This window comes from Anoplopoma fimbria, chromosome 3, assembly GCF_027596085.1.
Source record: "Anoplopoma fimbria isolate UVic2021 breed Golden Eagle Sablefish chromosome 3, Afim_UVic_2022, whole genome shotgun sequence".
Lineage (NCBI taxonomy): Eukaryota > Metazoa > Chordata > Actinopteri > Perciformes > Anoplopomatidae > Anoplopoma > Anoplopoma fimbria.
Genome location: NC_072451.1, coordinates 20,042,665 through 20,058,357, shown reverse-complemented (window position 1 = coordinate 20,058,357; position 15,693 = coordinate 20,042,665). Strand labels below are relative to the sequence as shown.

Genomic DNA, 15,693 nt, shown 5'->3' with positions numbered 1-15,693 from the left:
AAAAGGTTTGGGAGTGTTAACGGGCGCTCTGAAGCACAGGCTCAGGTAGAGGAAGTGTAGCCCTTACAGCCTGATGCCCGTCTCCGCCTCCTCACAGCTCGTCTAAAGTGTGACCCTGCTTGAAGTCGTCGCCCGTCAGCTTCTCCTGCGCCTCCTTCATACCGGACACAACTGAGCAGGGAACACACACACCATGATTATCAACCATCATTTTGGAAGAGCCAGCAGCTGCATGACACTGTTACAGAATATATTTTTTTCACAGTAAAATGATAATAATTGGTATAGTTACCGTGTTCTGCGTTGCTGTAGAAGTACTTGTAGTTTGGATTCCCATTTTTGTTGGTGATTTCAGGATGGACTTTACCGCTGGGATCTGTGAGGAGCCAAATAAAGAGGTTCCCTCAGTACAAAATGAATGTTGAAATATAAACAATATAAGGATGCAACTACCCGTTTTTATTTTAATGAATTATTCTGACAATTGTTTTTTTCATTGATTATTTATTTGTTCAATAAAAAAGACTGACAATTGTGGGAAAATGCTCTCTAAAAACTCCATAAAGCCCAATTTTATGTTTTCAAATTGCTTGTTTGTCCGGCTAACAGTTATAAAGGGTAGTTAAGTAAAGGTAAATCATTTAATATTATAGAAGACTGATAAATAAAATGTAAATATTAGCATTTGAGAATCTGGAACAGGCTAATTTTGGACTCTGTAATATGACTCATTTTCTGTCTATTGACCAACTGATTAATCAATGTATCATTTCAGCTTTAAATAGTTAATAGTTGTCCCTGAACTGTAACATGAAAATTTATTGGAGCATTTTTTTTTATTAATATTCAACATTGTGGCATAAAATTCCTTAGATTTTTCCTTTTAAACTTTACATACTGTTTAATGTTGTATTTAACACCACATACAGGTGATCATTTAAACCACTTTTTTTTTTCCTTCGTCCAATCAAATGTTGACTATTTTTACCAGGTATTTATTTTTCTATTAAACATCTGTGCATGTTTAGGATATGACTGTTTCATTGATTTTCTATGGTTGTCCAATAAGCATTGCAGTTAATTACCAATCATTGACTAGTAGTTTGCTTTTTTCAGTAAAATTCTGAAAAGTTTCAACATTGCGTGCTACTGAAACTTGAATCCAGCCTTCTTTATCAGGCACTGTGTGTTATCGAGGAAGAGAAGCTATATCTCCCAAGGAATCCCACAAAGTGTTTTCACTTTTCTGACTCAACCCCTCCCTACCAAGGAAAAGAATCCGAGGAATGTATCCACCATCGGGGCTGAAGGCATCGTCCTTTGGCTCCTCCTCATCCTGTTCAAACAAGAAGTTACTGATCATTAACCTCAACAACCTGATAATATTTATGTTAATGTTGGCTACCTGAACAGCCATTAAAACACAGAAGTTTATCAAACCCTGGATAATGTAAATTAAGTAGATAATGCCACTCGTGTCCTTACCTCCAGGTTGATCATAACAAAGTTGTGTGCAAGTTCAGAGATTTCCTTGGACTCAGCGAATTTGGGCTTCAGTGCTGATATCAAAGTCAGAAAAATACAATTAATGTCATCTTGTATTGCCATGAAATAAAAAAAACAGCTTTAATAATAGTTTCCTGATTGAAGTGTTTGCCCACATTACGGCTGGTGATTAGCCTTCCTGATGTTTATTTGTATGATATGGTTGGTTTTCTTACAGTCAACTTAATATGAAACTTCAATATTATTTTTTTTCCCAGTAGCATGTTGTACTGTTTTATGATCAAAGTTACTCAACAAAATAATAAATAATGCCTTTTAAATCTTAAACTGAACCAAATTTACGCAAAAACTGCCTCTAGCCGATTTATTAATTAGGAGGGGGGTCATCTTGAAACATTAAATATATCTTGTCTCTGATTGGTCACAGTCCAGACAGCCCCATGACCTATCCTTAAGGTCAAGTAAAAACATTTTGACATGTCACAGTAGGAAAAGCACAGGTGTAAATAATACAATCAACAAAAACCTACTGGGACACTAGAATAGACCAGAGACATAATTAGTGTTATTAGTTGCACCTGTGCTTTTCCTGCTGTAACAAGTCAAAATTTCTGCTGTGAAAAAATGACTCTGGTCATTACTGTCTATTGTTTGAAGGTGTAACTCAGTGAACAAGTGTAACTTACTGCTCAAAGGAAACCACATGTTCTTTAAACTGCTTTATCGACACTGAATGAGAGACTGCTTTGATTGACTGAAGGGCACGAGTCACTTTTACATTTAAGTTGGACCAAATTAAGTATTTTATGACAGGGAATACGTAACATTTTCTTCTACATATTTACTTGTATTAAGTAATGGCTTTTTTGTCACTTAGACACAAGTGTCCTGCATGTAAATATAACATATTAATCAGACGTTGACAGGACAGTTCGTCACCTGAGGCTTTTATTGTGAAAGGGAGAGAACGTGGTTTTACCTTTGCAGGCTCCACACCAGGTCTTGTGGATGATGAGCATGATTGGCAGCCCGCTGTCAATGCAAACACATGAAGAGATTTATTAAGACCAAAACTGAACACTGGGACAATGAAAACTATTAATTTCCACTTCAGTTTATCAGGCTTGCGACTGTAGTAATAAACAAATATACACTCCTCTTTTAATAAAAATAAAAAACATTGAGTAAAAGCCACTGATATCCATCTGCTCCAGGTATTAGTGGAAATGTAGATGTGGGGGGGGATTTACTTTTGATACCTCGGGGCTAATCGTAACAAAAGGCAGTTTAGCAGGTTTTCAGGAAGTCTTTGTAACATTTCGGCTCTCAGTGTGAACTCACCTGGCCTCAGCTTCCTTCTTGCCATCATCCAGCGTCCTCCAGTGGATGTTATCTCCAAACCCTGCGGGGGGAAATGAATTAATGAGCACACCGGCATTGTGTAACTGGTATTATATTTCCACAACAGGGTGGGTCTGCCCTAAATACCGTATCAACAGAAAGAGGTGAGAGGAAACAAAAGAACTGTGGTAATTTAATATCAAGCTGCAGGGAAATATCGACTTTGCCCTCTCACCTATAACTAATTATAGAAACTAGCCTGTAGGTTTATATGGTAGCAGTGGGAGAAGAAAGAAATATAGACATAGATAATATTGTCTCCGCTTGCCAGATGTATCCACATGCAGCTACACAACATGTGGTTTTTATCTTAGGTCAAATGTATTGGTGGGCTGCTGAACATTTTATAGTATGTGACATTTTTTTCTGTTTAAAATTACACATTAATTCGAGAAAAGCATATGTGCAAGCAATTCTTTTTCTAATAATAACAACATTTCCATCATAGTTGGAATTTAAATGCACAATATGTTTGTAAAAAGATGCAAGTTTTTTTATGCAGCTGTCCAGTGTACAGAAATCAACAAAACCAATGATACAAAAATCATTAACTGGAGTAATTACAATGAGAAAGACCAACACAGAAGGCACAGTCATAATGTAAACGGGGATTGTTTCAAAAAGTAAAAAGGCAGATGAAATGTCATCTGGACATTGACAGCATGTTCCTCGATAAGTTCCATTTCACTTATCTAAAAAAATGTTGATGAAATCCATATTTTTCTATGCTTCTGTCATAACAACAATGATGCACCTTTCTGTACAGTTTTTTGATTGCTTATAATTGATAATGTGTGCACCTTTATTCATGAATATACAGTACCAGTCAAAAGTTTGGACACACCTTCTCATTCAACTACTTTGAAGAATCTTAAATATAAAACATATTCTGGTTTGTTGAGCATTTGTTTGTTTACCACATAATTCCATATGTGTTCCTTCATAGTTTGGATGTCTTCAATATTAATCTACAATGTAGAAAAAAAGAAATAAAGAAAAAACAACCATTGAATGAGAAGGTGTGTCCAAACTTTTGACTGGTACTGTACGTGTTATTTAACTGTGTCGATGGGTTAATTTGCTAAAAACAGATATGCCATTTTTTTTTACATCATATTCCATAATCATGTTTTTTTCTGTACATTACATTACAGTCATTTAGCAGACGCTTTTATCCAAAGCGACTTACAGGAAGTGTATTCAACATAGTACTTTATCAAACTAGTGTTGGTGTATCTATTTAAAGAATAGCGTTTGTCTGTTTTTGCAAATAAACTATTGCATTACAATATGTACAGATTAGTTTATATGATGAATACTAATTATCTTTGGCATTAAAAATGGATAAAATAAGTTTTGTCTCATCTCAATTTAATAAACATTAACATGAAATGATGTGTCTGTAGAGTGGTGCAATTGTGCAGTAAAAACCGGTCGGTTCTCCTGGAAAAACTGTAAATAAAGAGTTCATGTGTGTGTGGTGATAAGCACACCCTCATCAGATGAACGCTCCCTGTTCCGGACACACACTCAGTGATCCAGGATCCTCATACAAAGACAGCCAGCTCTGCTCTGTGGGGACTAGGGCATTGACCAGATGTCCTGGTTTATATAATAACCATGCATATAAACTCACCTTTCCCGCTGGCTGCTTCGACGACATCTTGAAAGCACGTCAAAGACAACAAAACCTGCAGGGATGAAAAGAAAACGAAGTTCACGAGAGACTTTTGCATTTTGACTGGGCCTTATGTCCCCTCACTACCACGGCTAGAAGCTATCAGCAGGTCTTTGCTGGTGAACCGGAGACCCGGATGTTCAACTGTTACCTTTCACAGTAAAAGTATCTCCATTAAAGGTTGCGTGTGGGCGTGTGTTTGAGTCGCCCCGCCCCCTCCTCCTCCTATTGGTCGTCAGTGACTCATGCTCACGTGACGTCACATCCACACCACCGCGTGCTCCTGCTTGCGGCTTCCAACTGGTGAAGTTAGACAACGAGATGTCAGGAAGAAGACCGGAAATGAGTGCGAAAATAAAAGGTTAATAGTCGCGACATATGTCAAAAAATAAATATATCTCGTGATATAAGGTGTCAAATCCAACTCAAATACATTAAGACTTATATGTTTACATTTGTCCATCAATTAGTTATCTACATAAAACAAATATGAACTATATTAATTCGTGGTTATTTTATTGTGAAAATACTGGTAGAAACGATGTTATATTGCTGCTGTCTTCACGCGAGATTAAGCCGCACCGCTTCTCCGCTAGCACCGTGCCGTTCACCGTTCACCGGGCTGTCCTTTTAAAAAGGTAAAAAAAAAACATGATTTTGTTCAGTAGTTAACATCTGAGCCGGTTTGATTTAACACTTTATTTAAGTCCACGTTATCTTGTTTTCCTTGAGGAACAAACAGCCAGCCGGTTGGTGTATCTGGTCCAGCCTCCATGCTAACGTTAGCTCAGTTAGCAGTCCAGCTAGCGGTGGTTAGCAGCCTACTAGCCACAGCTACATTAGACTAGAATGTCATTTTGAAATTTAGCTCGAGGCACTTTTCATTTTTCCTTTTCAATTCATGTGGGTTGATTCTGATAGTCAGCACGTCTTCTGTTTTACTTTCAGCGGGTCTGTAGCCGTCTGCTAGCTCAATGCTAACATGTGTGGACATGAGGATTATTGTAACATTAGCTCTGGTTGCCCAACTCATGCTGAGCCCGTTAGATCACATGTGCGCCCTGAGACTGCTGCTCGTTTCCTGTAGATCTGTCTCATGTTCACCGTGTAGTCAACCCATTCATTTAACGTTGGGAATATCATAATGTTTAAGTTGTTGTTTTTTTTTTCATTCACAAACAGAACACTATGAATCAAGAAAAGCTTGCAAAACTCCAGGCACAAGTGCGGATAGGTGGAAAGGTACAGTATACTAACTATACTATTTTATTTAAATTACTGTTCTATTAAATCTATGTTAAATCTGTTGACAAATTCCCAGTATTGATATTTGAATCTGGGCTTTCACATTTGTACTTTTGTCGACTCAGTTGCTCATTTTAAGGAGTGTGATGGCATTTAGCACCTGCCAGGTTTTTTTTTTTTTTTTTTTTTTACTCCTGACCTCAGCATTCCCTTTATTGGGGAGAGACTGCCCCCCCTCCATCTATGGCCCCTGTGGATTTGTACAAATGCATTGTGAGGTGTTCAGCCACACACTAGGTGGCGTTATTTGTTATTTTTGCTGTGACAAAAGGCCTTGTGCCCTTTTCAACATTCTAAAAATACAAATAACATTTACTTTATTTGCACTTTAACAGATGTAACAAGAAGACCTCATTCACTTTTGTCCACTTTTACTCACAAATTTAATTTAATTTAAATTTAAGTTGTGAATTTTGGATCCTGGGTCGCTTGGTTACTTGAGCAGTAAAATACCAGGTTTAACCATGTGTTGAGTCACACCTCATTTTATTTTGAATAAAAAGGTTTTGATTTTACATTTGGGACTAATGAAACGTGACCAGTTGATTTATTGGAAGAATTGGAAATGTCAATAATTAAGTGTCTAAACAAATTTAAGACCGAGCACTTTCTTTATGCTGAAAATGACCTTACAGTTTCCAAGGCCCATTAACCTATAGAGTTTTATTTCTAATCATGTAGCAGTGATAATAAAGGCTTTTTCTTTTTACTTTAACAGGGAGGTGTTACTTGGACTTTAGGGGAATCAGTTCTCTTTATTTGTGGGAAGTATTTAGCTTACTAGTGCATAAGAGCACCAACTTTTTGTTGATTCAATGTCAGATGCAAGTAGTTCTTCCTTCAAGGCTTTTAAATGTATTGACATTATTAGTAAGAAGACAAGGGTACGACAAGCTTGTTTAAGTTAAATTCCTGGCTTTAAAAAACTAGTAATTCAAGTCTTGTGTTTGAAACTGCTTCACCCTAGCTGTTATCTAGAAATGAGAAAAGAATGTGTTAAAGATGGATAGAAAAGTGTTTCAAACATGCATTTAAAACAGTACGAGGGGACCGAGTGGTATTAAACTGTATTTGACTCTTCAGTCGGCTATCCAATCCTTTTTTTGGCGTTCACACCTGTTCTTTCCTCAGGGAACGGCCCGCAGGAAGAAAAAGGTTGTTCACAAAACGGCGACAGCTGATGACAAAAAACTCCAGGGCTCACTGAAGAAACTGGCAGTGAACAACATTGCAGGGATAGAAGAGGTGAGCTATCAAAGAAAAACTATTGTCAGCGTTTTACTGTTGCTGCAGTCTTTTGACTTTATTTATTTATTTATTTTTTCGTCTGATATTAGATAAAAGACAGGGAGAGCCTTACCAAAGCGCACTCCCATCATTACATCTAGTTTATTTTTAGAGTGCTTTTATCCGAGTCGCTCCCACAAAGAGATTCAGATAAATCTAAGCATGAAAAAGAGAAACAAGGATAAGAAACTAACCTGATGCACACAATTCCTTTAGTCTCATTCTTTCATGTTACAGCTCAATTTACGATTTGTATTTTACAGTAAATTATTAAAGAAGATGCTAACTGTAAATCAGACAAAGAACTCATTTAAGACACTTTCTATATTAAAGCAATTGTTTCATGGTCAGTAGACTGTTGACTTTTGTACCATTAACACTGATGTGTATATATTTGTGTTTTCCATGGCCATTTCCCCCCTTTCTTCAGTTGAATGTTTGTCATATGTCACTCACTGTATTTCTAAACAAAAATAATTGCCATAAAGTACTTCAGACGTAATATCTTGATAATGCAGAGTCTTGTTATAAGTCTGACTGTGTGGTTTCTGTTTCCTCAGGTGAATATGATAAAAGATGACGGGACGGTGATCCACTTCAACAACCCCAAAGTGCAGGCGTCTCTGTCCGCCAACACCTTTGCCATCACGGGCCACGCTGAGACCAAGCAGTTGACAGAGATGCTGCCCGGCATCCTGAGCCAGCTGGGAGCCGACAGCCTCAGTAGCCTGCGCAAACTGGCAGAGCAGTTCCCACGGCAATGTGAGTACACGCGCGCTTAAACACGCCATCACAATGTCACTAGATGAGGATGAAGGGTGCTATGGGGAGAAAGGCGACCACCTTTCAACCACAGGACAGAGTTCAGGTCTCTGGGTTAAGAAAACTCCTGACATTCTCTCCTGAGCTGGACGTTAAAGGCAGCTGTTCAGGGTTGAGCTTGCCTTAAACAGAAACATGACTTTAAGACATAGTTTGGGACCAACAAACCAAAAAACTCAGGAGCAAGTTGGTGGTTACTTAAGCAGATTTGTGAGACAGCTATGTTTATTTAGAATCATTGGAGAACAAGCAGAGCTTAAATCTGTTAATGAGATCTAGAGAAACCAGTTATGGCAGCAATGAAAACTGAATAGAACAAGAACTGGTAGGAAAAGGCAAAAAGTGCAAGTAAAGTCTAGTTGTACATTTTTAATGGTAGATTATTAAAATTTTACGTGCATTTCACGGCCGTTTTGAGCAGCACTTTTATTTCTTTTTCAAAAATATCCATAACAGCGGGCAGGTTTCCTCAGAGCGTTTTAGCAAAACCCGAAATTTTTAATAATTTACACTCGTCCATGAAAATGAATAACCTTTAAATTAACTTAAATCTGCAGCATATACTTTTTTGCCAATAATCACTCGTTTTTGTCCTTTATATATTTTGCAGCAATGGACATGAAAGCAGTCAAGGAGGAAATTGCAGAAGAAGAGGATGACGACGTACCAGGTATAGATGCAGATAATTAATAAATCACACACTATCCATTCACAAATGTTTTAAGTGTTAAATAATCCTGATGCACTTGTTATTTTGTGTCTTACAGATCTTGTGGAGAACTTCGATGAAGCCTCAAAGAATGAAGCAAACTGATGAAACCTTTTTCTCCCCCCTCCATCAACCGTTTTATTTTTTACCTCTCATGGACTCACGGAGGACATTTCCTCTTGTGGAGAAACGATTGTTAAAGGTGCGATGCATCATCACCTCCGGAGACGTGAACCACTGCGGTTTAGCCTGCCCAACAACAACAGCACAACAACAACAACAACATGCAGATACAGTAGGGTTTGATTTCAGTAGGCTGTGATATTGTGGACAGGCAGAGAAACGAGGATCAGCACGACTCTCAGCACCCAAAGGACTCCTACTACTTTAGAAATAAGCTCTCCACATGATCAAACTTGGTTAGTATTTAAGAGATTGTTTATTAAATTACAATTAAAGTGGAATCTTCATTCACTTTACATTATAGCGGTGATTATGAATTTAATAAAACATTTTTGGGCTACTGATGCGTCTCGTTACTTGACTTCTGAGATTGGTGTTTGCCACTAGAAGAATATTGTCAGCTTATTGCCAGATGTCAGCAGTATTGCATCACCCTACATGTCTGCTTTGATGAGCACATTTGAGGTAGTGTTTGAGGCCTGTGTATAAAAAGAATGGATGATAAATTCATAAATAGAATAAACAGCTTAGCTGATAATAAAGACCCACAGTGGCTCTCTTCCTTTTACACTTACTTGAATTCATAGATATCCGAGCGGTGGTGAAACACAATAGTATGGGGATTAAATAAATAGATTGTAAATCTACTCTTTAATTAAAAATACTAAACTTTTCTATCAGTTTGAAACATTTGTTCATTGGCCGTGTTGCTATAGCCAACAAGGAGAATCCTCAATCAACAGTGGTGGAAGAAGTATATTCAGCTATTACTTAAAAGTTAAGGTAGAACAATATACATGTAAATAAAAAGCCTCAATTACAAATAAAAGTCCTGCATTCAAAAATTTACTTCACTAAAAGTACAGTTTTTTCATAAAAAATGTACTTATCCAAAGTTTACAAATTGAAAGTACTTTGTCTCCAGCGTAATATCCCCCATGAGTATTCTTTATAATTTTATTTCGTTATTATTGATGAATTAACAAGTAACTGCGTTTTTTAACTATGTCCACAGGGGAGCTTATTTCTCTGCTATATTTTTATATTTTACAATTAATTTTAAGTATCATATACTGTTTTATATATATACTCGAGTTAAGTAAAGTGCACCAAATAAAAAGTCTATACTTTTCCTATTAAAATCTCACAAAGGAGATAACTTTTTGTTTTAATGTATTCTATCTTTGATTTAATTACTAACTTTCCCCTGTGATACACACAGAAAATAGTTATTTTATTATGTTGGTTTCAAGTTTATATGTTTTCCTATTTTATAAAAATAATTCTGAATCATTAACGAAAACAACGACCTTACTTTCCATCAGTATAATCATTTATTGTTAAAACTTCTCATTGGGAGTGTAAATAAATGGGTTAAAACACTTTTTTTTGTGTACACATCACTCCATCTCCGCAGCACTGACACATTGCGCCTCATTGATCACCTCTGACGCTCCTCTGCTGCATCGTGCTGATCAATGAGCTGCTGCTGTCAGTCTCTGCACAGCGGGAGAGGTCCTACAAGGTTACCGGGGATGAATGTGCCATTTTGGCTCTAGAGTGTCTTCCCGTGAGGGTGGGTGGGTGAGAGGAGGAGGGGGGGAGTAGCTGCGGACCCGCCCCGGGCTCTCACCGCACCACCTTCAGCCCGCTTTGAGCTAAAATGTCCCTGCTGCTGCAGCTGGACCACAGAACGGGAGCTGGATGGAGCTGAGCCGCGTTAGAGATGCGTCAAGTTTCACAGTGAAAGCGAAGGTCAGGACCGGAAACCATGTGTTGTCGCCTTTAAAATAAGAGCTCAGAAACAACACTTTTTGTTTGAGAATTTTGATATTAGTGGTGTAACAGTAAAAGACAGGGGAAAACGTTTTTAAACGGGATGATTAGATTATATGTTTTCTAAATGAATGATTGCAACGACTACTATTTACAAGTATTTTAATGTCATGCTGCTTTACTTCACAACATGTTAGAAGCATACAGTACCAGTCAAAAGTTTGGACACACCTTCTTATTCAATGGTTTTTCTTTCTTTATTATTTTATTTTTTTCTACATTGTAGATTAATATTGAAGACATCCAAACTATGAAGGAACACATATGGAATTATGTGGTAAACAAACAAATGCTCAACAAACCAGAATATGTTTTATATTTTAGATTCTTCAAAGTAGTTTGATGAGAAGGTGTGTCCAAACTTTTGACTGGTACTGTATTTTGTAGGTACTTTCTAGCGCTTTCACTGCTTACACATTGATGCATCAGTAATAAAAATCCAGAAATGAAACACATAACACTCAGAGGGGCCAATCTGCTGCATAATTAACGATTTTACATTTTATGTTTGACGTACATACTTCTAATAATACTTATGTGCTTCTCCAGACATGTTTTAAGAGTTTAATTTCTATAAAACACCTGCACATGTTGCATACGGACTAAAGGTAGCTTCCAAACTATCAGATATCAAGGTTAGCACAGGAGACTCAGCAACTCTCCACAAACATCATTCTGCACAAGGAAGATGAAAGACTTATAGGACATTGTGGGACATTACGTGCAGTATCATGGCCATAATCATGAACATTTTGTATGACCATACACACCTGTACTTCAGATTAACCTGTTTATATTTTCCATATCTAGATAGATAGACAGATGGATAGATAGATAGATATGATTTCCCCGCTGACTAATAAAGGATTATCTTATCTTATCTTATATATGAAATATACACATATGTATATATATAAATATATATATATATATATATATTTGTTTGTATTTGCACCTCATGGCTTTTACTTTAACTTAGTTTACATTGTAGCATTACTTTACTTAAGTATAATACCTGAATACTTCTATTAATACGTCCATATATATACAAATATATAGTTTATATACAAAATGCATTACTTTACTTCAGTATAATACCTGAATACTTCTATTAATACGTCCATATATATACAAATATATAGTATATATACAAAATGCATTACTTTACTTCAGTATTCCCACACTGTTGAATGCTTAGTGTAGCCTCACACATTTACAAGTGGGGATTTTATTTTGAAATATAAAACCGGAAGTAGAGTATCTCCATTCTGTCTGTCTTGTCGGTGTCTCCTTTATTTTCCCGATATTAAACCTTGGGGGAGGGATCCTCGAGTGTTGTCGCACAACTACGGCAGACTACAGGCTGTACTTTCCGACTTGTGCTGTTTGAGTTAGGCAGGCGGCGGAGGCTTCTTGCACGGGGATACTGAGAAATAGCCTTCAAAGGCGATTAAGTATGACGGATAGTGACGGAGGGGCTCCGCGGGACTGTACGTAAAGATGAGGATTCATCCGGTGAGTAACTGAATCTGTTCTCGAGACGTTTCACATGTCTGTTGTGGCTCCAACGTTACCAACCCGCCATTGCAACGGCAAGTGTTCTATTAACTAATCCGGAGTCAGTGCGGAGTGTTTTTATTTTTGTACGCTCTGTTCAGCCGGCGTACCGACACGGGGAGGGATACCGAGAAAGGTGGCGCTACGTTAACACTATTCGAACGTTCAATTACACAACACGTTAGCGCTGCTGTGGCTGAACGTTCGTTAAATAGAACGCCAGCAGTGCGGCGGAAGGTCACTGGTACACTTCCAGTGACTGTCAGTGATGGGGCTGAGCTTCTAACGGGTATTTTTTCAAATCATTTTTTCAAATAACCGTTAGCCCACCACCACCACCACCACCAGCTGCTGCTGCGGCGGCGGCGGAGTGAGTGTCCGTCAGAGCAGCAAGTCGCTGCCGTCACTCCGCGCACGACTAACCGCCGAGCCGTTGGAGCCGTTACCAGCTCCCTTGATTCCCTTTGAATACACCCTGCTGCCACACAGGGGGGTTATTTTTTTAGTGTCTACATTTTCTAACCATTTTGTTCAGTTGCCTTGGTGATAACTGTTTAGGAAACTTACTTGTGGCCTTTTTAAATATCAAATAGTATGAACCATCTGAGGCTGTGTGTGTGGCCTTTAGGCAGCAGACACAGTGCCACTTTAAGGTTGCATAATTCAAGCTGATGTTCATTTATCTTGCTCCTGAGTTTTTTTTGGTTTGTTGGTCCCAATCTCTTTTTGCATCTCCCCCCCTCATCATTTTGTGCTCCCTTTTTTAGTCAAGCCCTGGAGGTGGATTCATGGAGACCAAGTGGGCCCATCCCAGTGCCACCTTGAATAGTAATCACCAGTGAGGAATTTTAAATATGAATTTGTCACTGAAGAGAAAGCCAGATCAGATGATTTTAAAGCATCTGGGAAAGAAAAAAAAGCGAAAACTTTATGACACCCATCATTTTCATGGCGTCCCTTCAGTCGTGACTGACGGTCCAAGCAACGTCTACGTCCTCAATCAGTGTTTAAACTCAGGGGGTTGATTGAGTAGACCGGTCCAACAGGCTCCTTCGTGCGAAAGACCGGCTCTCATGTGTGCAGAGACTTCCCAGATGTAGGTTCCTGTACGTTTTCATAAAGTATTACAAGTCTCACCCTGATGGCAGCCCAGCCGCCTGTCTCCTCAGGCTTTTTTTTTTCCCTGTCTTGTGGTTGTTAAATGTAGATCAAAACATAAGGGAGAAAAGAAGATGATGATAATAGCTTTTGACACTTGCTGTGAAGCAGAGCAGCTCTTTGTAAGAGGAGGACAACTACTCTCTTTATTTTTTACCTTTTTCAAACCGCAACACAGTTACCTTTTCAACCTCTCTTGTCAAAAAGAAAAGATCTTTTCTTTTTTAATTATTGAGGAGGGAGTGATCTTTTTGGAGGGTGCAAACCTGTGGCATGTGTTTTTTTTTTTTTTTTTTTTTAGGTGTTTTCCTGTTATTTCTTAGATCCATGGCAGCACTTGGTAAATGGAATAACAAATAAACTCTCAGGAGAAGGTAGGACAACTCCCAGTATACTCCCAGTCAGGGCTTTAAACATGACATAGTTATGTGTCACTCAGTCATGTGATCGTGTTGTTAGAAAGTGATGTCAGTCCATTCTTAAAGAGAGGAAGTGATCATTTGAGGTTTCCTGTGTTCGCCCCGAGTAGACGGCCTCTGGAGCACGTCTGTGTGAGGTATGGATCTAAAAACGCTGTTTATCAGGATGTGAGATCGCAATCCTGGGAAGTTTGCAGTGGCAGAAAAAAAAAGAAAGAAGAAAAGTAGAAGAAGTAGTTCGGTTTCTTGGAGAACTATTTACAGCGATTATCACTTTTACAAGGAGAACTTAAAAAAAGGAGGGTTCAAACCTCCAGTGAATCATACAGCAGTTTTAGAATTATGGCTTCCACTAGTAATTACTTTCTTTTTTGAATTTGTTTATCTAATTTAATCATACAGTCTTTAAAATGTCACAAAGTGGTAGTAGTTGTAGACAGTAGAAACATCACATATGACAAAGAAAAGCAGCAAATCCTTACATTTGAGAAGCTGAAACAAGAAAATATTTTGGCTTTTTTCCCTATAGATTCCTTTAATTAAGAGTAAATTATTTATATAGCTATCTAGCTGTTAGCAGATGTGTACAACAAAAAAAATAAAATCTATTGTTACCTCCCTCCTTAGAATCCCACTCTGTGAAGTCCGGGGGGCCCGTAAGAATAAAAGTTTGATGATGATTTTAAAACAAGTGCTGTCTGAAGGACACCCATATGTTGATAAAAAATAATGGGCACATTGATGTCCAAAATAGAGGGCTGCAGGAACGAGTCCTTAAACCCAGAAATGAGTAACCATTTTTGCACCTTCAGTTCCCTCATCTCGAGGTCAATGCCTTTATTGAAGGACTTTCTCCCTCTGTGGATAGCACAAGCTAAGGAGTTTTTAATGTTGTTCTGTGTTCTGTTGATATAAAATATGTCAGTACACCATATGAATTTCGAAGCTTTTCGGTGTCCTAGAAAATGGAGGGTGCGAACATGTGGCTAAATGAGACTACAAAATGTCAACACGCAACTCAGGCTTATTCAACCGTGCTGTGGTGTGTTTGTAGCCTAATGTTAGCTTTTTACTTCTGCTGATTGCATTCATGCCCCAAAAATAGATAAAGGTAGTGTTCATTTGTGAAGATTATCTTGCTGAACAATAATTGTAAGTATCATAGAAGTTTAGTTTAGTGTCTACTTTCTTTAACGATCAAAAATCCAATGGCAAAAACCCCTTAACTTTTGTGGAGGGAACCCATTGGATTCTTATTTCCAGGGTTGGCCTACAATAATGCATCCTCCCTGAGTTCTGTATACCATGATGCACTAAATCAACCAATAGTAGGCCTCCAAAGGTTATGTGTCAGGGCTGCATTATACCCTTCATCATGGGTTACTGCACTGCTTGTCATGATTAATCCCTTTGAAAGCCTCCTCCTCATCACTCATTGTAATATATGCCATTATGTTAAAGCACACCAGAAATAAACTTATGATGAGATGTATTTACCCATGATACTAATAACCAGGATGTTGACAGTTATCAGAAAAGGTAGCTGAGATATTGTTTTTGTAAAATGAAATACAATGTTTTGAGCATGAAAGTTTATTCCTTACTTTTGGATTAGTATATGCGACATAATAATAAAGGGTGCACTTAAATGCTGTTTTGCTATTATTATTGCTACGAAAAGGTTCTACCGCCACAGTGCATTTATGTACTGAATATGCCATCCTCTTACAGGAAGTGGATCCCCGAAAATAATGATTGGCATCAAAGGAAACAAGAAGCCACAGAAACAAAATTCTTGAAAGAAAACAACCTGACATAAGAAAGTATAATTA

General features: G+C 37.9%; 3 protein-coding genes across 4 annotated transcripts in view; 2 read left to right on the top strand and 1 right to left on the bottom strand.

The window, feature by feature from the left end:
* Positions 1–9: 9 nt before the first annotated feature.
* Positions 10–4,726, bottom strand: txndc12 (thioredoxin domain containing 12 (endoplasmic reticulum)). Its single transcript, XM_054625235.1, has 7 exons — positions 4,544–4,726; positions 2,848–2,908; positions 2,486–2,538; positions 1,486–1,559; positions 1,267–1,336; positions 293–376; positions 10–171 (listed from the first exon to the last, which is right to left on the bottom strand). Exons 1-7 carry the CDS (start codon positions 4,641–4,643, stop codon positions 92–94), a joined length of 522 nt encoding a protein of 173 aa, XP_054481210.1. The 5' UTR covers positions 4,644–4,726; the 3' UTR covers positions 10–91.
* Positions 4,727–5,130: 404 nt separating this feature from the next.
* Positions 5,131–9,433, top strand: LOC129116398 (transcription factor BTF3 homolog 4-like). The gene is made up of 6 exons (XM_054627309.1): positions 5,131–5,223; positions 5,768–5,827; positions 7,022–7,135; positions 7,738–7,939; positions 8,610–8,669; positions 8,767–9,433. The coding sequence occupies exons 2-6, from the start codon at positions 5,774–5,776 to the stop codon at positions 8,811–8,813; spliced, it is 477 nt and encodes a 158-aa protein (XP_054483284.1). The 5' UTR covers positions 5,131–5,223; positions 5,768–5,773; the 3' UTR covers positions 8,814–9,433.
* Positions 9,434–12,089: 2,656 nt separating this feature from the next.
* The window catches only part of zfyve9a (zinc finger, FYVE domain containing 9a), a 30,956-nt gene continuing 27,352 nt past the window's right edge, over positions 12,090–15,693 (top strand). For both annotated transcript variants that reach the window (XR_008532298.1, XM_054623146.1), the window contains exon 1: positions 12,090–12,242. The gene's annotated coding sequence lies outside the window, so the exon portion shown is untranslated. The remainder of the gene's footprint in view (positions 12,243–15,693) is intronic.